Source organism: Odocoileus virginianus, chromosome 8, assembly GCF_023699985.2.
Source record: "Odocoileus virginianus isolate 20LAN1187 ecotype Illinois chromosome 8, Ovbor_1.2, whole genome shotgun sequence".
Lineage (NCBI taxonomy): Eukaryota > Metazoa > Chordata > Mammalia > Artiodactyla > Cervidae > Odocoileus > Odocoileus virginianus.
In genome coordinates, this window is record NC_069681.1 from 32,512,113 (window position 1) to 32,537,352 (window position 25,240).

The 25,240-nt window shown below is 39.7% G+C and overlaps 1 protein-coding gene across 3 annotated transcripts in view; it reads right to left on the minus strand.

Annotated features, from left to right (window-relative positions):
- ITGBL1 (integrin subunit beta like 1) overlaps positions 1 to 25,240 on the minus strand; it is a 221,566-nt gene that overhangs the window by 107,017 nt on the left and 89,309 nt on the right. For 2 of the 3 annotated variants that reach the window (XM_070471438.1, XM_070471437.1), the window contains exons 3-6: positions 16,535 to 16,681; positions 10,113 to 10,235; positions 5,099 to 5,239; positions 2,384 to 2,524 (exon numbers count right to left, since the gene is read on the minus strand). In XM_070471438.1, coding sequence (XP_070327539.1) covers positions 2,384 to 2,524; positions 5,099 to 5,239; positions 10,113 to 10,235; positions 16,535 to 16,681 — 552 coding nt within the window. The remainder of the gene's footprint in view (positions 1 to 2,383; positions 2,525 to 5,098; positions 5,240 to 10,112; positions 10,236 to 16,534; positions 16,682 to 25,240) is intronic. The other variant, XM_070471439.1, reaches the window with a different exon arrangement.

The window sequence follows — 25,240 nt, forward strand, 5'->3', positions numbered from 1 at the left end:
TTTACATTTAAGTGCATTATTGAATAGATGAATGGAAAGAGTGGGAATGAATAAATAAAATGAGAAGGTCAATTAAATAAGCCAACTATAATCCAATGGGAGATTTCTATTCGACTTAAATAAGCTCAACACTCTCGGGGTGGCTGGAATGGGAGCTAAAAATAAAGCTTCTTTTTATCTAAGTCTTATTACACTCCAGCCTGGCATAAAGCACTAGAGAATATCCACATCCTTGGGGTACTTCTATCTCATATCACTAAGGTACTACCACACTCAAGAGTCAATTGCATGGCTCCCTTCTCATGGTGCAACTCTGGGCAATTGGGAAAGTTGTGAAGACTAGTAATTTACCAAGCACTGTATATAGAATTCTAAAGATTTCATAAGCATGAAGAAATACTCCAGAGATTGATGCCCACCCCAGATCAAAACAATGTTCAGAGAAGCTTAGTTTTATAAGAATTTTGAGCATCCAAAGGACATCTCTTCCTTACTGAAATAAAGTAAAACTGAAGCATCTTCTGTGCATCATTTGGAGATTAAATGACAAGAGCACTTCAGCTAAAGTTGTTTTCAGGTGACACTTAAGGGCGGTGTGAACTTTGTCAAGCCGCTAATTTCTTTGAACGTTCCCTCTTACATGTAGATAATAATGTATCCCTGTCTGAGTTAGTGTGAACATAAAATGGAATGAGGTGTGTGAACGAACTTGACAGGTGTCTCTCAGTGCAGGATCTCGGTTGAGTTTCTCCTTGCTTAAATTTCTCATGTTAGGTGTGGGAGGCAGACTGTGGAGAACTGGCCACATTCAGCTCACTTAATAAAGGAATAACAAAATCACAATCACAGCCTGATGTCTTATTGTTCAAATCACAGGCTACGACCCCATCATCTCTGTGAGTCCATTCAGGAAATTCTCCCAAGCCCAAAGGATCATCAGAACAGGGTGAATCTTCTGCAGGGGAAGCTACAGCGGCCAGCTCCCCTTGGCCAGGCCAGAGAAATCTTTGCAGTTGCATCATTGTAAATAAATAGGGCAGCTCTTTTATCTGCCTTTGCTGGCAAACTTTCTGGAGACAGAGTTCCCTATCTATTTCCTTATACCAACCAAGCAATCAAGCATGAAGATGTGTCTAGGCCTCCTGGATTGTCCCATGTAATAAAATCTATTACTCCATTTTTGCTGAGTGACATTTTTTAAGATAAATCTGACTGCTTATTGTTTTCCTTTGCACTATTCAAAATTCTGGCAGCGTGCATTTTTTTTTTTTCCTTTTCATTTAGATTGTGTGTGCTTAGTCACTCAGTCATGTCTGACCCTTTGCGACCCCATGGACTGGAGCCCGCCAGGCTCCTCTGTCCGTGGGGATTCTCCAGGCAAGAATACTGGAGCGGGTTGCCATGACCTTCAACAGGGGATCTTCCCAACCCAGGGATGAAACTCAGGTCTCCCACATTGCAGGCGGATTCTTTACAGAGAGTGACCAGGGAAGCCCAAGAATATTGGTTTGGGTAGCCTATCCCTTCTCCAGGGGATCCTCCCAATCCAGGAATGGAACCAGGGTCTCCTGCATTGCAGGTGGATTCTTTACCAGCTGAGCTACAAAGGAAGCCCCTTGCATTTAGATTATAGGCTCCATGTCAAGGATTATGTTTGTCTCCTTCATTGCTGGAACCAGTGACCCGGATGCAGCACAGATGCTGGCAAATAGTAGCTGGTCCATAATAGAATTTTTGAATCCACTAATTGACATTCAATTGTAGACTTAATGCAGAACAACTTTTAGTATATAAATTATACCAAAGAAGCAATGCAACAAACTACCTACAAGAACCATATTGTCTTTAGTTTTGTACCGTGTTAATAACAGTTGCCTTAATGGTACCTCTTCTGTTCGTGGTCAGGTCTGCTAGCTTTGTGTTCTCACTGCTGAGTATTAGATACACGGAGGTAATAGTTCTTTTTGGTGAAAGACTAGACTGCTTTTCAGAGAGTGGGTGTGTTTTCATCTCAAATCTTTTGCCCAATGTGGCAAATTCTCTAAAGGTTTTTCAGGTTGATATTAGGAGTCCTATGGGTCTCATATTCTTCAGAAGGCACATTCAGTTCTTTCACGGTTTCTGGGAGAAGCAGAATAAATCTTGTAAAGAGGGAAAGGAACATTTTCTTATTTAAAAACAGGAATTAGGGACCTCCCTGCTGGTCCAGTGGCGAACACTCCAAGTTCCCAGTGCTGGGGGCCCAGGTTTGATCCCCAATCAGGGAACTAGATCCTACATGCCACAACTAAGACCCAACACAGTCAAATAAAAGAAATAAATAAATCTTTTTTAAAAAGAATAATCATAAAAAAATAAAAACAGGAGTTAGGAAAGCACTTACCAGAACAGAAGTCATCAGAATATCTGTCATAGACAGCTCGGCAGTCCCTCTCGTCACACTCACAGGTGTCCCCATGAATATCCCCCCAGTCTCCAGTGGGGTCCACATCGTGGCAGGAACATTCACCACACACACAAATCCCTAGAGGGGAAAAATAATTTTGTATGGGTCGAATGAAGAAAAATCATGAAAGAAAGCATCTTACACATTGTTCTTTCTTCTGCTGTTCACTTTATATTAGGAAAATATACGTGTTCAGGAAATATATTCTATAGAGGAAAACACCATCCAGAGTGAACAGTAGAGATCTTTCATAAACAAAAGTTATTATCCATGCCGATACTTCTATGGGATTGCAGGATGTATCAGGAGCACCGTGCTGGTAGGAGTCAAAGAAAACACCAACACAATTAACATAAAATGTCATTCTTGCTCTCAAGGGGCTTACAATTTATTCGACAAAAAAAAAAAGCTAATAAAAAAAACTAGCACGTGCAGCACTAACATTTTGTAAGCCAGGACATAAATACTCTTAAGAGTTGGGAAAGTGGAAGTCAATGTGAGCAGAAGTAATTAAGGTAGATGGTCTGGATAAGAAGAGAGAAGGGGAAATGTTTTAGGAGGTTTGGAGGTAGAACAATTCAAGAGAGGTCAAGAAAGCAAGGATGAGCAAAGGAAGATGGACATGGGATGGACATGGGATCCTAAGTAGACCTGACCCACTGGAGCAGAAGGAGCATATCCAGGGAGTCTAAGAAGCAGGCATGGCTGGATCAGACGAGCCCAGGTTATAGAGGACACTGGAACAGGTGGACAGACAGAACTCTGGCTTTTTGGAGACGTGTATAGAGAAGTGTTAAGCTGTAAACCATATTAACTTTGTGTGAAATATTAATAATCATCTTTAGGGCAACCAGCTGATCATTTGTGAAAGGAACAAAGTTAAACCCCTTTCTTACCTCTTCCATCAAAGTCAATTCCAACTAAACATTTAAGGATACAAAACCATAAAATATAAAATAAAATTCATCTTTATTCAAAATCTTCAAAGCAAATTATTTAAAGAAAAAATAAAAGAATTAATGACATAAAAATCTAAAATTCTGGCTGGGGGCAAGACACCAAAAATGAACTAAACGATAAAAACAGCTGAAACAAGTAGTCATATGTACTTAAAAGACAAAGCTACTTTCACAAACACAAGCCATTCTTATGAATGAATTATCTAAGGACAAATATGCCTACAGAAAAATAGACAAAGGACGCTAATTGGAAGTTTTGTAGAGAGAAATAATGAGGATAGATGTATGTAAAAATGCTCACCACTCAACCTATAATGATTAAGGGTTAAGAGAACTTTAAACAACAGTGAGTTAGAATTATTTCAGACGTCAGATAGAAAGAAATAAAAAAGATTGTTTTAGGATTAAGAGTTGGTGCAGGGACAGAGTATAAAATGTACAACTTTCTGGATGGCAGTTTCACAATATAGACTCTTTAGATGTATGTTACCTATAAAACAGCTCACTTCAATTAAGGTATTTTGTAAAGAAAAGGAAAAGAACTGAAAAGTACATGTATAGGAACATTAAATATGGTGGTATCATGTCATTGAAAAACCATTAGTGATCTAAATAACCATCAATAAGGCATTCATGAAGCAATGGTTCCTGCATAGCTTATATAATAAATGAAAATATAAGTGAGTTAGTATGATAAATAATCAGACCAACTCTGCATAAATTAAAGACAGGACTTTTCTTTATAATTTTGTCCCAAGTTCAGGCCTTTTGCTTTTCTTTCTCTACGTACAGAAAGTGGGCATATTCTATTTTTCTGTGTCAGCCTTTAAAAAGATAAAACTGGTGGTGTGTTCAGGCTCTCCATGTAAGCATTACCTATTAAAATGTATCATTCATTTACAGAAATGCAAAAAAATAATTTTCCAGCTTTCTAGAGTTTAACTTTTTTATAGAAGGAAACTGACCACTTACTGATAACTTCAAGTAGTCAGAAAAGTCCAACATGGCTATTTATCTACCAGGACAGCTGACAAAGGGAAAAAGAACATGTATTTTCAAGAATTTTCTTCCAAGCATTTAATACTAGTCGATTTGATATCAACACTTAGTTAACTCACTTTAAATTACATGATAGCAATACTAATATATTTTTTAAATTCCTGCCTAAGGTCAATCTCAATTTCACATGGCTATATTTTATTCACTATCATGTTTTTATTATTGTGTATCAAAGTTAAGTGACTCCATATCAATTCGGTATTGTAACCAAGCCTTTGATTGAATCAATTAAGACAAGACAAGTTTTTTCTGGAATGCTCTCTGAATAATTAGATGTTCATGTTGTAGCTGGTTCTGTGAGTCAAGAGACATTTAACAGAAGTATCTACAAGAATCGTCTTTTTGCTGCACCATGTCATTTCTGGAGGGCTGCCAAAGAAATTACAGTCCCTGAGTTAACTATTTGTTCAGTGAAGCTGAAAGTATGACAGCAACTTTCTTATCTTTCTGCCTTCTGCCCAGTAAAAAAAATAAGAAAGGGACGCTTGTTGGTATAGGAAATCTTGATTTACATCAAAGTCAAACCCTATAAAAGATGACTTCCACATGGAAGGAAATACACAGAAAAGGTGGGGTAATAATTAAGAGCTTTGTTTTTTCCCCAATTATGTAGTAATGAGTATGAAAGACACACCTCTGTTACTGCAGACTTTGCCATCTGGAGATGTGCATCTTCGCTTGCTCTCCCAGGGGGTGATGTCACACTGGAATTCGCATTTATCTCCATGCCAACCAGCCTGGCAGTAACAGTTTCCACAGTAACACTTTCCGTGGCCTTTACCCAAAATGAATTTTATACAGTGAGGAAAAAAAGCAACTTTCAAAAGCAGAATTAACTTTCTACCTCTTGGTGATCACTTCTGCCTTTGGAAATAATCAACCCGCTCCACGGTTCTTGCTTAAAATAATCAAATTATGTAGTTTGCCACCGAAACATCATAGGTATGCCCATATCTACATCATCACACACAGAAAGCAAGTCAAGGTGTCCTCGGATTTGTCCTAGCCAGATGGCTGATGAAAATCACAGAATGTTCAAGAAACTGCATGAAAGACAGAGAAAGTCTACCAGGCCTCCGATCACAAATGTGTACATCAAACTCAAATGTACATAAGCATTCACTCTGAGAGCATTTCTTGGGTTATCTGAAATCAACCATGAGAAACCAATGGTGCATACTTCTTTGGGTGCACAGTATTAATGACTGAGCCATTTCTTTAACCAGAGGGAATATTTCATCTTTTCATTCAACAGTATCCGACAAGCTATTGTGTTTTACCACGTGCCAGAGGGTTTCAGTCAAATCAACTTTTAGTAGTTACTTAAACTACTAACTACAAATAAAATAGCATGTACCCTTGGTATTAAAGTCCAATCCCCTTCCTATCTGTCAAGAGGATACAAATGCTAGGTAAGCACAGCCCATTGTTTTGAGTCCAGCTGCCCCCACACCATTGCAGTTCCCACCCCTCCATAAACTGTTACTCTGCTTGTTCGTAATTATGTCCATCCAATCTGTAATGATGTCACCTCATCACTTTCTGTGCCCATGTCCAGCAACCCTACAAATTCCCAAAAGATGACAAGTCTTTTTCGCCCCAAACCTCCTTTTATATCCTCTTTTTTTCTGTAGTTAGGACAACAACCATGAGTGTGTGTTCTTGCACCTATGATGAAAAACAGGACCATTTTGGTTTTTTAATCTATTCTTTCTGCTTTACAGGAATTTATGCTTTATCAGTCTATGGCTAAAGTCTTTGCTCTTGCCTCTCTCTTCTACATCAGCCATCATCCCAGAGAGTCCATGGGAAACTAATAGCAAGGCTATTTTTCTTTCTAAACACTATGGCATTTCTGGCCAACAGCAGGAGTTTCAGTAGGGCCCAGAACATGCACATTTGAAGGAAAAATACAATAAAATATGCTAGTCCCATGCTATTTTTGCCTCTCAGATGAGACTTCCTTCATGCAGATACATATCAGAGAGACAGAGAGAGTCAGAGATGAAGAGAAAGTGCTAGAGTGAAATATAGAGAAAGTGACAAGGACCCAATGTATAATGTCATGCTTTCTGTCTAAATGAGCTGCAATTGAAGTATATATAGAAAACCTCTTCTTAAGCTGGAGATGGGGTTTCCTTGGAGGCTCAGATGGTAAAGAAGCCAGCTGCAATGCAGGAGACCTGGGTTCGATCCCTGGGTGAGGAAGATCCCCCAGAGAAGGGAATGGCAACCCACTCCAGTAGTCTTGCCTGGAGAATCCCATAGACAGAGAAGCCTGGCAGGCGATAGTCCATGAGGTTGCAAGGAGTTGGACATGACTGAGTGACTAAGCACACAAGCTAACAGACAGGATCATTTCTACAGCAAATTTTAACTTTTTCACTTAAGCTGACATAAAGACCATCAAATGATTTCATCAATAGTAAAATACAAAAGCTATACATTTTATTCATGGACTTAAAACTATCTCTACATGTAGGCACACAAAAATATCACAAGCCAGTGTTACATCACAAGCCTCAGGAACCTGAGGGTTATACTGGAAGAAAACAAGACAACTGTTTACTAAAAGCTTTTCCTAGCAGTCAGTTTTTTGTTTTTTTTTTTTTAAGACTTGATTAACTTCTTAAAGTAGAATTTCCTTTAAGTAGATTATACTTAAAGTAGTATAATTTCAGAAATCTTCAAAATTTATCTCCTCTGTCATTGTAAGAAATTTATGTAACATGCAGCAGTTTGTTAATCTCATGTAAGGCTTACCATGAGATTAAGAACTGATCATAAATCTTCATTCCTCACACCCAAATTCTTTGCATGTTTATAAAATTCAGTACTGATAAGGTTATACTAAAAAATCATTGAGATAGAGATGAACAGGATTATTAGAATAAATCATGTAAAGCTTTACCATATGCAGATAGGGGAAATTAAGCAGATATCTTCATAATTCAAGTGAAAATACTCTAATAAGACATAGCTGGATAAGTGAGATAAAATATAAGCCTTAGGACAATACACAGTCCAGACAATGAACATCATTCTTTGCTTTGTGCAAACTGATGGAGCAAGAAAATCTCTTTTTGAATTACTGCCCTATTGGGCAGTAGAATCACCCCTCAACAGACTGTTTTCATGTGAATGACACATGGAAAAATCTAGAATCCTACTCAATGTCATCGCCAGAGGATTTTATGGCAGTGTTGGTTGTCTGTGGTCAGAGAGTTTGCACCATGAAATTGCTTTAGCCTCAAACCAACAGAAATAATAAGTGGAAAGGTTGAGCGTTAAACATTTCCTGTTCTTTCCAGTTCAGTGTTTCTATTTACACACGCAAATAGACTTTGCTTTGGTGGTGTGCATCAGAAAACACTGCTCCACACATGTTCCCTTCCTCTGTTTTGATCTGTGATAACTGCAAATGAAATATCAGGAAGACAAACACACTACATGTGTGGGTAGCTTTATCTAATTTCTAATCATTTTGGAACAAGCCCTTTAGCAGAACTGTCAGAGCAGCATCGAGCTTAGGTCACTGGGTGGAAAAAATGAAGGTTCTTCTCCTTGTTTGTTTTTTCCTGGTTGGTGTCCAGCAAGGACACCAGAGAGAGAGATCCGAGCTGACCTAAAATAAGAGCATCTGGATGACCACAGGAATTGAAGCCTCAATTTGTTTTGTAAACCAAGGGACAGCTTAGTAACACTTTATGGCCTTCTGGTTCCTCCCCACCCCACTGGCTCCTGATCCTTTCAGGGAAAATACTCCTCTGAAATCACCCGTTGGTATGCGGGATAGGATTCCGTGGGTGGAGTCTCTTCAGATGTCAGTGAAAGAATTAATTAGTTATGGATAGAAAGATTAGGCCAGAGGTAAGCAGCTTAAGATGTTTCATAACAGCAGAGAAGAGTGCTCCCAAACTGACGTGATTCTCACTGCTGTTTACTTTGCTCCCCTGTGCCAGTCATGATCGAAACCCTGGGCAGAGAGTTGCGGGGAGGGAAGCAGAAGAGAAGGGAGCTATTAATATAGTACAAGTGGTAAGTAGGGCTTTCCTCATGGAGCTCCAAACTCCAGGGCAGTTCTCTGTGGGGAGTAATCAATAGCACAGTCTTTGGCATCAGACAGTACGTGCGTGCATGCATAGTCACTCAACCTTTTGGGCTGTAGCCTTCCAGGCTCCTCTGTCTATGGGATTTTTCAGGCAAGAATACTGGAGTGGGTTGCCATTTTCTGCTCCAGAGGATCTTCCCAACCGAGGGATCAAACCCTCATCTCCTGCATTGAGGCAGGTTCTTTACCCACTGAGCCATCAGGGAATCCATGCATGAGACAGACAGGAGTTTAAATTCCATTTAACCTGGGCAAGTCATTCCCGATCCTGGTAAATTACCTAATGAATACAAATTACTCACTGCAGTTCTTGACACTGGCAAGTCTGCAATAATCGGTACAATAGAAAAATTGATTACGTAATGGTGGTCCATAGAAACAATCATGAAAAAAGTTATCTGAGTGTGTGGGGAGGGATAGATTCTAGGCTAATAATCCAATTGGTCTTCAATGTCCCCAGTAGCACATGAGAGTATTTACAAGGTTATGGTTCAAAATGGGAAAGAAAATGAAATTAAAATATGCAGTGGAGAGTGGGAGAAAAGAGGCCGAGTGAAAGCTGAGCAAAGAAGACAGAGTCCAACTAGGACTACTTGAGAACCATGCAATCGGCCTGTTGCCATAATGATCTGGCTCTTCTCTGGGAACAATCTGATTCTGCATTTAAAAAGCACTGGAAAACAACAACAAAATTCTGTAAAGCAATTATACTTCAATTAAAAATAATAAAAAATTAAAGAGAAAAACTCAAAAAACTACTAGTCTACTGTAAATATCACATAATATCACTTGTATGTGGAGTCTAAAAAAATGACACAAATGAATTCACTTACAAAACAGAAATAGATGCACAGACATAGAAAACAGACACGGTTACCAAAGGGGATACCAGGGATAAATTTGGAGTTTAGGATTAACAGATATACACTACTCTATATAAAATAAACAACAAGGACCTACTGCATAAGACAGGGAACTATATCCAATATCTTATAATAACCTATAATGGAAAAGAATCTGAAAAAGAATATATATGTGCACAAATATATTATTTGAATCACTATGCTGTACACTTGAAACCAACACAACACTGTAAATAATACTTCAATAAAATGGTTGCAAGATAAAAATTACAAACAATTTTTCATTGGAAAAGACCCTGATGCTGGGAAAGATTGAAGGCAGGAGGAGAAAGGGACAACAGAGAATGAGATGGTTGGATGGCATCACCGACTCAATGGACATGAATTTGGGCAAACTCCTGGAAAGTTTGCTCCCTGAAGGTCAGGGAAGCCTGGCGTGCTGCAGTCCATGGGGTTGCCAAGAGTCAGACACAACTGAGCGACTGAACAACAACAAAGGTCTATGAATCTGCTCTGAATGCCTTAGTCTAAATTTCCTTACATGAAGTATTTTCCAAATAAACATAGGTTCAGCTTAAATGAGTAAACTCAGTGCCTAAACTCATAGAGATAAAAGTTCAATGAAACAGGTGACAAAATCAAGCACTTATTTTTTGCACAGTTAATATACATACCTCCACATATTTCTTCTGTTTCATCATCTATGCATTCTCTGTCATCACACTCACAAAATTTACCATAAACAAGTCCATTTCCATCTGAATTATCACATTTACACCTGCCACAGTGACATGTACCTAAACCATTAAAACAAAGCAAAAATTATTTGTTAAATGCATATAAATTATAATTAATAAATTTTAACCTCTCTTTCATGGATAAAGACAATTCCAATCAATTTTATACTCCAATTAGGTTTTACTGTGGGTATGATGAGATGGATAATGACATTCTTTTTTGAGATTATTGTAGCCCATTAGTTACATTTTATAGCACACAGTTACTATGATTGACCTCTAATAGTTTCATGAATGTAAATCTGAACTCCCCAAGAGCAGAGTTACATTACAAATGTCCATCCAATCAATGCATGAATGAATATCTTCTGATTACACCTGGGTCTGAGTGAACTAAAGCAGAAAATGCTAAGCTTTCTGAGAAAAGTAACCTTGCTTATCTTCCTCACCAGTTATTTATTCAATGCTTTGCACAATATTTGAGCTTATCATTTAAATAATAAATATTTGTGGAATTCATTATCAAATTTAAATATATGAAAAACTCAGATGTTCCTAAAAACTTCATATCTGCAGTGTTAAAGTGATACCCATGTCCTTATGACAAAGGGCCCAGAGTGGGTTTTCCTTATGCATGGAGTTCTAGCACCTCACCAGAACCTCAGGGTGACTCAGGCTGAAACAGAGGCACTAGAACCATCTGGTCTGCCACTCTCCACATACCCAGTCAAGTTTATAAGGATTTGACTACAGCCCCTGAGAATGAGTTCACTGACAATAAAACAGCATTCAAAGGATACTGAGAAGTAGAATCTAAATTTGAGTAGCTTCCTTTTTAATGCTTATTTTTTTATCTTAATTGATCATCACATCAATTACCACAGAGTAACTGAGACTTTGTCATTCACTAGATATCATCCTAGATTCTGGAAATGCAACAGGAGATTGATTCAGCCATAACCTCCTCTTAAAGTTTTATATGAGTAAAAACCAAAGTCATAAAATAAATGGAGAAGTGCAAAGTGTTGCAGAAACACATAGTAAGGGGATTTATCTGAGACCTGGGGGCCAAAGAGTCCCTCGGGAATGGCTCTTAAACTGAGAACTGAAAGACAAGTGAAAATAACAGCTAAGAGAAGTGAGATGATGAAGAAGCCCATTTCCAGCAAGAGACAACAGCAAAAGCTCTGCAGTAAAAGGGGAAATAAGAGGGGGGGAAAGACAGCTGGTGTATAGTGGAAAATAACGCAGAGGGTGTCATGAAAGGAAGAAAAGGCAACTAGTGGTGAAATTTATGGAAATCTAAAAGGCTGAGCACTGAAGAATTGATGCTTTTGAATTGTGGTATGGAGAAGACTCTTGAGAATCCCTTGGACTGCAAGGAGATCAAATCAGTCAATCCTAAAGGAAATCAACCCTGAGTATTCATTGGAAGGACTGATACTGAAGCTCCAATACTTTGGCCACCTGATGGGAAGAGCTGACTCATTGGAAAAGACCCTGATGCTGGGAAAGATTGAAAGCAAAAGGAGAAAGGGGGTGGCAGAGAATGAGATGGTTAGACAGTACCACCAAGTCAATGGACATGAATTTGAGCAAACTCCAGGAGACAGTGAAGGACAGGGGAGCCTAGTGTGCTGCAGTCCATGGGGTTGCAAGGAGTCAGACATGATTTAGCAACTGAACAACAACAAAGAGGTCACATTAAAGATTTCCAACTTTCATCCAAGAATAATGAGAAGCCATTGAAATATTTCAACAAGGGAGTCATGTGATCAGGCATTCATTTCCACCAGGTTATTCTGGTTGTCACATGGAGAATACATTGAAATGAGGCAAAGTGGATTTGAAGCAATGTTGGTTCATTAGTCTGCAGGAAAGAAGATAGAGGCTGACCTGGGTTATGGCCATGAGTTTAGAAAAAAGAAAATACAAATGGGGTGATATTTTCAGGAGAAAGAAAAGATGACTCAGTGACTGGTTTTGAGAGGTAAAGGATGGAAAGGAACTAAAGATATTGAAATTTGAATTGAGCTACTGAATACTGGAAATTCTCTATGTGTTGAACCAGAAGGAGCATGGATTTAGGACTAATGAAGATCTGAAGCTAAATCCACGTCTTAATCCCCTCTAGCTATACACTTTTGAGGTCATTATTTTTATCTCTAACTCTCAAACTCCTTATCTGCAAATAATGTCTACTTCATACAGCTATTCTGAAGAACAAGTGATAAATATATCACCCTGTCATCTTTCTAAAAACTCTATTGTGTCTAGCACATTGTAGACTTCCAGAAAATGCTGAGTTCTTTGTCTTCTCCCGTTAAGACTTTGAGTATATTAGTCATATTCCCAAATATTTTCTCCAGACACATTTTATATTTATGGCTCCCACTGTTTCCTGGTTTCAAACCCTCTGTGTGATTCTGTTACACAGGTCACTTCTTTCTCTCACAGTCACAAATAAATGGTGATTTCACAGAACCTGAGCTTGTTATTTTTCTTCCTTGAGAATACATGTGTGAATTTTACTTTTATTAAATTTCATTTTTCTTGTTTTTTTCCCCCCCGGAAACTATTTTGATTTGTAAAAGTTCATTTTGAATCTAATGCTACAATTCATGAGGTTGCCTCATCTCTTTTTTTTTTCTAATTATCACCCTTCTTTTTCATTTTCACATTATTCATGCTCTCTTTCAACCATTCACATCTCTATTCATTACATTTTCTCATTGCTTATTATATCACTGGTGAAGTTGTAGGTGCTATAGGAGATAATAAAAGGAATAAAATTAAAACCAAGTAAATCATAGATCAGGAAGAATGTGCTGGATGATTGATAATTATTACACAATGGATTTATGAAACCAGATGACACAAAGACATTTGCAACAGATTTGTGACAAATGCTATAAAGATAGCATGAACCTCAGGCTGGCTCTGTGAAGAAGGAAAGACACAGTGAAGAAGTAAGTTTTGAGTTGGCACTTGGCATACAGATAGAATTTCAAGAAGAGGAGATGGAGAAAAGCCTTGTGATGCTGTAGAAAGAGTCTGAGCTAAGGAATAAGGATGAAGAATTAAAGAACACTGAAGACTCTGACTTGAGTTTGGAGAAAAGTGTCTACTGCAGGCAGAAAGTATGGGATCCAGAATATTGGTCAAGGATTTTAGAATTCATCTGTTGGAATACCAGGAGCACTTCATGGTTAGGGAGAGAGGTGTACCATCGTGAAGATTACGATGCCATCATTGTTTTCAGGGAAGATGAGAAGGCATAATCTCTGCTCTGAATTCTACAACTCCTCCCTGACGTCCCCCACAGGCTGGCTCCCTGCAATCCACACATCTGAACCATCCCTGGGTGACACGGGAAGTTTACAACAGTTCAGAGCCTTCCTGTCTTACTCATCAAGTGGAATTCACAACTGAGGCTCCAAGAAGCGGCATATGGAAGCCCCGGCAGACGCGCCAGACTCGTGTGTTCATGCTGTGTCATCCCGTGGCTCTTTCTTGGTTGCCAATTAGCTCAGTCTCTAGGATTGGTCTTCTGTCTCATGCTAGATTATTTTAGTTCTGACTTTTCATTCTGCCTAATATAGCTGGCTCTTTCTAGGATGACTCCCTGTCTTGAACACCAGCCTATATTGCTGATGTGATGGTGCAGGAGACTCGCTTTGCTCTGGCTCAGCTCTGCAGGCTGTGCCTTGCCATTCTGTGCCCCAACAGAGTCGGCTTTTGAGACTCCTTTGGTCCTCCGCTCCACCTTCCGCTCCCCCTGCTCTTCGGTCTTCTTCCCCATTTCATACAGCTCCTCTTCCCTTTCTGCTCCAAGCTGCTTCCTGAAAACCACACTGCGGTGTGAGGGGGGAAAGATCAGTAATAACAACTCAGTTGTTGCTGTTGTCCTGTTGCCAAGTCGTGTCCGACTCTTTGCAACCCCAATGGACTGTGGCACGCCAGGCTCCTCTGTCCTTCACTATTTCCCAGCATTTGCTCACATTCAAGTCCGTTGAGTCAGTGATGCCATCCAACCATTTCATCCTCTGCCGCCCCCTTCTCCTTTTGCCTTCAACATTCCTCAGCATTGGGGTCTTTTCCAGCAAGTTAGCTCTTCCCATCAGGTGGCCAAAGTGTTAGAGCTTCAGCTTCAGCATCATTCCTTCCAATGAACATTCAGCGTTTTTTTCTCTAGCATTGACTTGTTTGATCTCCTTGTTGTCCAAGGGACTCAGACTAACACAACTTGTGGGCAGTGGTCCTCTAGGCTGGGAGAAGTAAACATTAAAAAAAGACATGTGAGGACAAGATCCCCAAAGTAAACGTGAAAGGTTAAGAAACTGAGAGGAGAGTAAGAGATAAAAAAGATTGTGTTTAAAAAAAAAAAAGACTGTGTTGTCTGTGAAAATTGTCTAAAGACACATTAAAGGATTCTGAAGATTTATGACAACCAGAAGTAACACTGCCCCTAGACTGGAACAGAGGTGGGGGCAATGCTATAAAAGGCATTGTTGGGTCAGCTGACAAAACTGGAATATGGACAGGTTACATAAAAATACTGTATCCATGTTAAAAAATAGAGGTAAACATATCTTAGAAATGTATTTTATATCTTATCCAACCTGTTTCATCATTTGCTAAAACAATTCTGTAAATTTTCTCCTTTCAGATGTATTGAGATGATGATGTAGTGAATCACACATTTAGATTCCTTAATAGTGAAACGCTTTTGGATTCCTAAACTAATCCTTAGGTGGTTAACATGCATTATTAAATTTTTAACAATTATTAAATGCCATTAAATTTTTAATAATTATTAAATGTATTATTAAAAAGAAAAAAAAACAGATTTGAAAATCAATCAATCCAAAATAAGACGACAAAGAAACAAAACTGAAATTGACTTTGACACGTCTTATTACTAAAAGAAGTTTAGAAAGCATGAAGTTGAGAGAGAGGGTGAGTGTGTGTGTGAGTCCGCATGTGTGTGTGTGCGTGTGTGTTTAAAGGGTAGGTACTGTGAACCGAAGTAAAAAGATTTTACTAAGAAGAAAGAAAAGAAGGAAGTGCTGGTGAGAAGCCAGGAGAGTGACAGTAAACACAGAAAGTGACCTGACTGTCAGGACTTGCGTCATGGTTCCCGGCTGCACCAGTCACAACTTACCTTGGAAATAGCCCTGATTACTATGAACAAAACAGCCTACTGCACTGAATCTACACAGAACAATTCCTGTCGGTCAAGACTGTGGAAAAGTCCCAGCTCTGACTGCAAAAGGAGTCCACCAACCATGGGAACTTCAGAAGGGCAGGTATTCCTGTGTCGTCAAACCCTGGCCTGGAGCAGACAAAGCAAGAACTCACGCCCTCAGACCTACTTAAGAAGGGATGCCCAACCTCCGGGTCTAATGCCCGATGATCTGAGATGGAACTGACATAATAATAATAAAGCGCACAATAAATGTAATGCACTTGAATCATCCCTAAACCTTCCATCCCACTGTTAGTCCTTGGAAAAATTTTTTCCATGAAACTGGTCCCTGGTGACAAAAAGGTTGGGGACCATTGTGCTGAAGAACTACCCAGAGAATTTTAAAAACCCACTCCAGTTCATATCAGATGCCAAAGAAATGAAATCAAAGCCTCCAGTGAGGACAGGAGCATTCCCAGTTTCAACCAGGGTTGAAAATATAAACTGACTTTGAGCTTCTATGTGCTCAACTGCCAAAAGAATATTTAAGTATAGTAACATTGGCTAAACACCATTAAAACCAAAACCATAGTTGTTGAGTTTTATACGATTTGGGTAATTAATTTTAACAGCTCCTCAGTACATTTCTAAGAAAATAGTTTTAAATGACATCTACAAGATAGAAAAATATTTCAGTTAAATAAAACTCTTGCTGTCACTATCTTCTTCAATGGGTTTCACATCCAGGGCATCTGAAACCTCCATCAAATTTGAAAAGTTTAGTTCTGCTTGATGGTAACATATGAATTCAAAGCACCCTTGATCTGTAACAGAGAACAATTAATTCAGTTTATACAAGCCCTTTTTAAAAGAATTAACCCAGCATTTGAAAACATGGCTCACAGTTGACTTAAAATGCTGTCAGGGGTTTTTATTCCAGAAAATATCCTGCTTGAAGCAGGCATGTGGAACAGCTGGAGAGCCTCAGACTTGCCAGTCTCAGCAAGATGACATTTTCCCCAATTGATTTATCTGAATTTCATTTCAAAAAAAAATACACTCAAAAGCAGTCTCACTCCAAGGTTCAACATTTCTCGACGCCTACATACTTCCATTAAGAACCCGACTTTGATGATTTCATTTGAGGATGCTCTGGGGACAGAATTCTTACCTGCATTAGAGCAGATGATGTCTTGAGAATTCTTGCACATTTGGTTACTCTTTTTCTTGGTCAGCTCACAGTTGGTTGGGTACTGGCAAGCATCACCAAACCATCCTTCATCACATTTGCATCTGCCACAGTCACACTTACCATGGCCTGAGAATTTAACAACATCTAGTTAGACTTAGACTGTTCTCCAAAGAATCTTAAGAGTGATGCTGGCTCAGGAATAAACCATAATAAATTCAAACACAAGTATATGACAGCAGTTAGTGGGGGAGGGGGGCGGGTAACACTATTTATACTCCATACAATGGACTATGTGGGCTTTATTTCCAAAATTAACTTTGATAACTCATTCTAAAAACATTAACTCATAGAGACATTAGGCTAGATAATTAACCAGAGGTCTAAAAAACACATGATCAGAAAATTTAGCACTAAAAAGTCCACCAGGCACTTGCACATTTAAAACACAAAAACCCAATAAAACTCATTTCCGTTTAGCTGCATTTTATAACACATAAAACCACAAACTCTAAGTAAGGAATCTTAGATAAAATTATACTAAACATTGGCCTTATGTTTATTTGAATTTCATATGTAATAAAACTGTATAGAAATGTTAAATATATATCTCTATATATTTATAATTTTCCCACTTTGGGATAAGATTAACATGAAAAATAAGTATACATTTTGTTTCTTGATGGGAAAATTTGGTTCAGGAGTCAAAAGGCTAAGAGTCATAGCCATCCACGTTCACAAAAGTTTCTCAACCTTTCATTCTCTCAAATCAACATTTTGCTGTTTTTATTTTTGCAGTCATTAATTTTATCAAGTCTTGTTTGAAGAAGCCAGCTAATGTTTCTATTGACTACACATTAGACAGAAGTGCAAAACACATACAATCCTTGGTCTTTGTCCTCAAGGGATTTACAAAGTGCAAAGTCAAGGCTAATATGCAAAGAGGATTGTGTTACGTTCAGCCAGAACTATGTGCTGGATGTTGTATGAAGTTGAAGGATGTAGTCTATGACCTACAGAAGAGGAGAAAGATTTTCTGGACTTCTTTGACCTTTAACTGGGCCTTGAAAGGTGAGCAGAATTTGAAAGGGTTGCAGGGAGAATGAAGAAGAAGGTGCTAGTCACTCAGTCATGTCCAACTCTTTGTGACCCCATGGAAGGTAGCCCACCAGGCTCCTCTGTCCATGGAATTCTTCAGGCAAGAATGCTGGAGTGGGTTGTCATTTCCTTCTCCAGGGGATCTTCCCAACCCAGGGATCGAACCCTGGTTTCCTGCACTGCAGGCAGTTTCTTTACAACCTGAACCACCAGGGAGAGAGTATTTGTATATTATTCAAGATGACAGTGCTATGTCCTAGTGCCTGAAATTCACAGGCCACAATGGAACAGAATCATTGAACTGGGGCCAACAGTCACTCGAGATGGTGGCCAAAATCCACATGATGAGGTCCAAATGGTCAGTCAGAGTGAATGGCTCAAGGGCATGCCATATGGGCATGTCGGGCAGAGCCTGGGTCTCTGATCGTCTCTGACTTTAAAACTCCTGTGCATGTGGCCCAGTCCACATAAGGGTTTCTATTCCTGTTGCATTTTTCAAATTAATTATTCTGTTTTACAAACAACACCTTGCCTGCACCCTAATTACAATTTATTTTATCCAGTGCATGTTACTTTGTCAAGCTGATTGTATCATCTTGCATCCCTGTCTGGTCCGACACGATACTGTCAATCTCAGCCAACTTGGTATCACTGACAAGCATAAGTGATCTCTTCTGCCAACCATCCAGTCTATTTTTATGAACATATTGAGCCAAATTCTTAAAGTGGCTAAACCTCTTTTGGTGAATTAAGAATCTTGGTCACTGTAACTATTCTTTAATAATATTAGTTGTATTAGGTTAAACAGTGTGAAATAGCCACTTTTAAAATAAATGTATTTATTTTTGATTGGAGAATAGGTGCTTTACAATACTGTGTTGCTTTCTGCCGTACACCAACATGGATCAGTCATAGGTACACATATGTCCCCTCCCTCTAGAATCTCCCCCTCACCCCACCCCACTCCTCTGGGTTGTCACAGAGCAACAGGTTTGAGCTCCTTGCATCATACAGCAAAGAAACAGCCACTTCTATAAGTTAAATGTCAGCTATTTCTTATGGTTCATCCCAATAACAAAAGCTCCATATCAACTGTGAAGAAAATAAGAATGATTTAGAAGAAAAGGAAGTATCTAGAAAAAGAATACATCTTTTATATTGGATGGAAGATCCGAAACTCCAAACGAAGGTACATATGACAGAGGTGGGTGATGGTTTGTGGGTCAAAGGTTACAGACTTTTTAAAATGGAGATTTGCAAAAATAGAGGAAAAATAAGGAAAATGTACAGAAGATATTAAAAGGCTCATTCATCTCACAATGACTCCATGAAGCATCAGTAGAAGCTATATTTTAGGTGCTTATACCCCAAAGTTATTAGTACATGGAGGTGCAGTTTCAGAAACTTCTTCCATAAAAGGCTCTATGATAAAATAAACACGGAAAGTGACATGCTATATTCTTCTCTTAGCGTGTCATGATATATACCAGCACGCCGAAGCCCAAGAGAGGTCCTTTCGAGAAAAAGCTATTTAACTTTATTTAGAATACACAATTTTTTTGATTAGTGGGCCCCTTGTCCTCACATCTTATGTTAACATCTTAGGCACACACTGCCAGGTAATGTGATTTCAGCTTTTCCTTAAGCATCTGATTGTAGGCAAAGCTGACAGATGAGGTAGGACAGGGTCATCTGCTTTTATGTTTTGTCTAAACTTCATGCCTGGCAGGGTCTTCTTGATTCACTTTCCTCCACTTAGGAAAGCAAATGGGAAGAGATTTTTTTTTTCTTTTTTTACTGTCAAAAATTACCAAGGAATAGCCTATACAACTTTATCAGGAGATAAGTGCACAATGTTTTTAGAAAGAAAAGAATCTTTAAATAAGTTCTACTCTTTGAAAGTGAAAGTGTGACTCAGTCATGTCCGACTCTTTGCGACCCCATGGACGGTAGCTCACCAGGCTCCTCTGTCCATGGAATTCTCCAGGCAAGAACACTGGAGTGGGTAACCATTTCCTTCTCCAGGGGATCTTCCTGACCCAGGAATCAAACCTGGGTCTCCTGTGTTGCAGGCAGACTCTTCACCATCTGAGCTACCAGGGAAGATCCTCTTTACTCAAGGTTAAAAAGAACTCTGGCCAACCTCAGGGAATGAGGCTGCTGTATTATGGAAGCAAGGTAATCTCCCCTGCAGTGTTAACAACGTGGCTTCGCCGAACATCCCATTTGGCGAAACACTTTATCCACTGTGTGCTAGTTTGCTGCAGCTGTCATCCAATGTACCATAAACTGAAAGGCTTAAAGCAACAAAACTTTCCTCACTCCCAGCTCTAGCGCCCCCAAGCTGACATCAAGGTACCAACAGTCTGACTCCTTCTAGAGGATCTACGACAGACGTTCTCCCGTTCCTGTCTCCCGTCCACTGGTGGCTGCAGTCCTGGTGCTCCCTTGTCTGAGCAAGCTTTCCCTGCTCCGCTTCTGTCTTCATGTGGCTTTTCCCCTGTGTGTCTGTGTCTTCACATCTTTCTCCTTATAAGTGCACGGGTCACTGGATTTAGAGTCCATCAGACTTCCGGAGGACCTCATCTTAATTACATCTTCCAAGACTGTCTTCCCAAATGTCACATTCAAGGCACCGGGTGGAGGGATTTCACCCATCCTTTAGTGGGGCATAATTTAATTCTCAAGAGTTGCAAGTAATAGATCCTGATTACCCTCTTTCTTACCTAGATGGAATATTTAAAAGCAGAGACATCACTTTGTCAATAAAGGTCCATAAAGTTAAAGCTATGGTTTCTGTAACAGTCACCTAAGGATGTGAGAGTTGGACCATAAAGAAGGCTGCATACAGAAGAATTTATCTTTCAAACTGTGGTGTTGGAGAAGACTCTTGAGAGTCCCTTGGATTGCAAGGAGATCAATTCACCAATTTTAATGGAAATTAACCCTGAATATTCATTGGAAGGACTGGTGCTGAAGCTGAAACTCCAATACTTTGGCCACCTAATGTGAAGAGCTGACTCATCGAAAAAGACCCTGATGCTGGGAAAGATTGAGGGCAGGAGGAGAAGGAGACAACAGAGGATGGGATGGTCGGATGGCATCACCGACTCAATGGACATGAGTTTGAGCAAATTCAGGGAGATGGCGAGGACAGGGAAGCCTGGTGTGCTGCAGTCCAGAGGGTTGCAAAGAGTCGGACACGATTTAGTGACTGAACTGAATTACATATTCACATATAAGATGTGGTCTTTTTATGCCCTCTTGGATGTGAAAATAAATGGCTAGAGCTGAGAGCAGCTTCCCCCTCCCCATTTCTACGCCGCAGCAGGAGGGCCTGAGAATTCCCACCGACAGCCTGGCCCAGGTCCACGTGTGCATGCACAGCTCTGCGAGCCCCTCTCCTCCCCAACTCCTCCCACAATCGAGGTCCCTGACCACCCCCAGTCCCAGGACATCTGCACCACCCAGACTAGGGGGGAAGCCACAGCAAGCTCTGGAAGAGATGTGGAGACCTTTGTGGTAGAAGGTCCTGGTCCCAGTCTCCTCGGGCTAGCAGGGCAGAGGTGGAATGGACTACTATTCAGCTATGAGAAAGAAGGCAATCCTGCCATTTGGAGCAACATGAAGGGACCTCCTGATGGCAAAATGCGAAGTGAAATAAGTCAGACGGAGAAAGAGAAATAGTGCCCAACCTCACGTATACATGGAATCTGAAAATAACGAGCCAAGCAAACAAAGAAGCCAAAATCCAAACTCATAAAAAAACAGGTTTGTAGCTAACATGGCGGGGATAGAGAACTGGATGAAGGTGGTCGAAAGGTACAAAACTCCAGTTTTATGATAAATAAGTACTAGTATGTCATGTACAAGATGATGACCATAGTAACAGACATTGGCCTTCCCTGGTGGCTCAGATGGTAAAGAATCTGCCTCCGATGCAGGAGACCCAGGTTCGATCCCTGAGTTGGAAAGATGCCCTGGAGAAGGGAACAGAAACCCCCTCCAGTATTCTTGCCTAGAGAATCCCCACGGACAGAGGAGCCTGGAGGGCTACAGTCCATGGGGTTGCAAAGAGTCGGACACGACCGAGTGACTAAGACACACACACACACACACACACACACTATGAAGCAGCAGTCCTCAACCTTTTATAGCTCTAGGTACCAATTTTGTGGAAGACAATTTTCCACCGACCAGGGCAGGAAATGTTTTCAGGATAATTCAAGCTCGTTACATTTATTGTGCACTTTATTTTTATTATTATTATATCAGGTCAACTTCAGATTATCAAGCATTAAATTCTGGAGGTTGGGAACCCTGCTGTGCAGTATATTCAGAAGTTAAGGAAGTCAATCCTAAGAGTTTTCATGACAAAGAGAAAGAAACATTCTCTTCTTTCTCTGTAGTTCTATGAGATGACAGATGTTAACCAAAGTTATTGTAGCTAGTATTTATATGTAAATTATTATCCTTCACACTTTAAGCTTACACAATGCCATGTCAATTGTATCTTAATAAAGTGGAAATAAATCCTGATTATTAATTACTACCCCATCATTACTACTGAAGATAATTTTTCATCTATAGGAGGATAGATGTTAGAAAATTATTCTCTATACATGTTCAGATACACTGCTAGAGCCATATGGTAACCTTGAAATAGACTATTTTAATCTGAGAACTCAGTTGGCCCTGCAAACCTAATTTCTTGTTGCTTAGTTTCCAAGTTGTGTCTGACTCTTTGCGACCTCATGGACCATAGCCCAATAGGTTCCTCTGTCCATGGAATTTCCCAGGCAAGAATACTGGAGTAGGTTGCCATTTCCTTCTCCAGATCTTCTCAACCCAAGGATCAACCCCTCATCTCCTGCATTGGCAGGCAGATTCTTTACACTGGGAAAGCCCACAGATCTACTTGCTTTGGTCAAATAGGTAAACTTCCATGACCAGCATTGTATCCTAATGTCCAAAGGATTCAAACAAGCTCATTTAATAATAGACACACTCAAATTTTCCACTGTTCTTTCTAAGCTACTATAGCTCTCCCAGCCTCTCTAGGTATGAGAAACAAAAGAACAATGCCACATCTAAATTCTAAGAAAAGTATCCCTTGACTAATTTTACAATTATTCCATGGTTTGCAATAGAAATGACCATTTTCAAGACAGGGGCACCAGTCCCTCCCTGTTTCTTTAAAAAAAAAAAAAAAACCTCTTAGATATTTATTTCTCACTTCTATGTGAAAGATGGAAGGATTCTGTGTAGAAGGGAACTTTGCCCCAGAAATGGAAAGATCTGCTCTCTAGTCTTGCCTGGACACTAATCCACACATGACCTAGATCAGGAAAGTGAAAAAGAGGAGAGGAAAGGAAAACTAATAAGTACTGCTTTCTGGGTAGAGTGATAAGTACTTTATACAGGCTAGTCTCTTTGACTTCCATAAGGAGCCAATGAGACAGATTCTGTTGCCTTGTTTTACAAATAAGAGGAACAAAGTATATTTAGCTCACTTAGCTGAAAAGTTGTGTTTTTCCTATTATAATCAACATTATCCATTTAGTTGCAGTGCAGTAAACATGAGAGGTCAAACCAGTCAATCCTAAAGGAAATCAACTCTGATTACTCACTGGAAGGACTGGTGCTGAAGCTGAAGCTCCAAGACTTTGGCCACCTGATGTGAAGAACTGACTCACTGGAAAAGACCCTGATGCTGGGAAAGACTGAGGATAAGAGAAGGGGGTTCAGAGGATGAGCTGGTTGCATGTCATCACTGACTCACTGGACATGAGTTTGCGCAAACTCAGGGAGGTAGTGAAGGACAGGGAAGCCTGCGTGCTGCAGTCCATGGGGTCACAAAGGGTCAGACACGACTGAGCAACCGAGCAACAAACACGAGAGCACCTTTTTGATCCAGGAAAAGTGGTGTCAGTGAGGACTGGCGGCCGGATGACACCAGTTTAGTCTTTGATGTTTCCTTTTGTAACTCACACACTCAGAACTGGATTACTCAATCCTTGTTGAAAGAATCCTAACAGCAAAATCATCAGACTTGACTACTGAAAATTAGATAATGCTAAAGCTGGCAGATTAAAGAATTCAGGAGTCTAGTTATCTGATTTCTCTAGACCTCACTGTGCTGATCCGCACAGTTAAAAGACTGGACTGAATAACCCCCAAGATTCCGTTCACCTTGAAAACTCCACACTACAGCCTCAGTTATCTTCTTTTTGTTACAATAAACCAAGGCAGCCCCTTCAAACAGTGCATTCAACATCTTAAATCAGGGGGGTGGTGGTGGATATTGTTACCGAATCTATTTGCCACTAACAATATTATGAAACAAAATCCTACTTGTTACTCAAAGCACCCACTAAAATACCATACATTATCCTGATAAGCTTATTTTAAAAGTGATTTGGGTTGAATACTGCTAAAATTGGGGGATTTAACATTAGAATTCTGGTAACCTGAAATAATTATAAATTGTAAAACATAAAATATAAACTATAGCAAAACAATACACAATGTTTTGGCTGAATCTTGGGTAGTAAATTTCACAAATAAAGCAAGAATTATACAAAGACACTCAGATATAAGCACTAGCTTGGAAGTTCAGGAAACCTAGGTGCTCATGTATAGTCTGCCATAGTTGGTCTTCTGATCTTCACAGGTGAGTTGTTATTCTAACATTTTTGGACTTACTTGTTCTTTTTGGTCTGGTAACTTAAACATGTACACAAATACAGTATTTCTCAAAGGATGCAGGGTATGTATCTTTAAAGTGAAATTCACTCAGTTGGGTCTGACTCTTTGCAACCCCATGGACAATACAGTTGATGGAATTCTCCAGGCCAGGATACTAGAGTGGGTAGTCATTCCCTGCTCCAGGGGATCTTCCCAACTCAGGAATCAAACCAGGGTCTCCTGCATTGTAGGCGGTTTCTTTATCAGGTGAGCCAACAAGGAAGCCCGTGTCTTTAATGGGGAATTATTAGAATTGTCTTCCCTGCTCTGCTTCATCCACACTTCTCAAGAAGCTGGTGTTCCCACCCTACCCCATCATAAGAGGATGTACTCTATTTCTCAGACGTCTTGAGAAGGGAAAGAGAAAGAAAGATTACTGGACCAGATGATAGAAACTTTCAGTTCTCTATTCTTCTAGCTCCAGTTCTAAGAGATTTTTCATCAGAAACATTTAGCAAGATTTCCTCATTTTCTTCTGTAATTAAAAAAAAAAAAATGTACCCTCAGTTCCTTTAGTTTCTTCCTTGGCTTGTTGTTCTGTGTAGGGGTATTTTATTCAAGAGCGTCTCTTCATCTCAAATACTCCAAATGATAGAAGCCACTCAAGTCTTGTGAGTTGTCCAGCTGAGTCCAGCTCTTTGCGACCCCATGGACTATAGCCTGCCAGGCTCCTCTGTCCATGGAATTTTCCAGGCATGAATACTGGAGTGGGTTGCCATTTCTCACTATCCACCAAGAGTATTTCTTAGTTGATGGAAATGAACTTAATCAAACTGGAATCTAAGAATCTCAGAACACTATAACCAGACTAGGAAAGCGGGAATGAGTGACATCTCCCCAGTT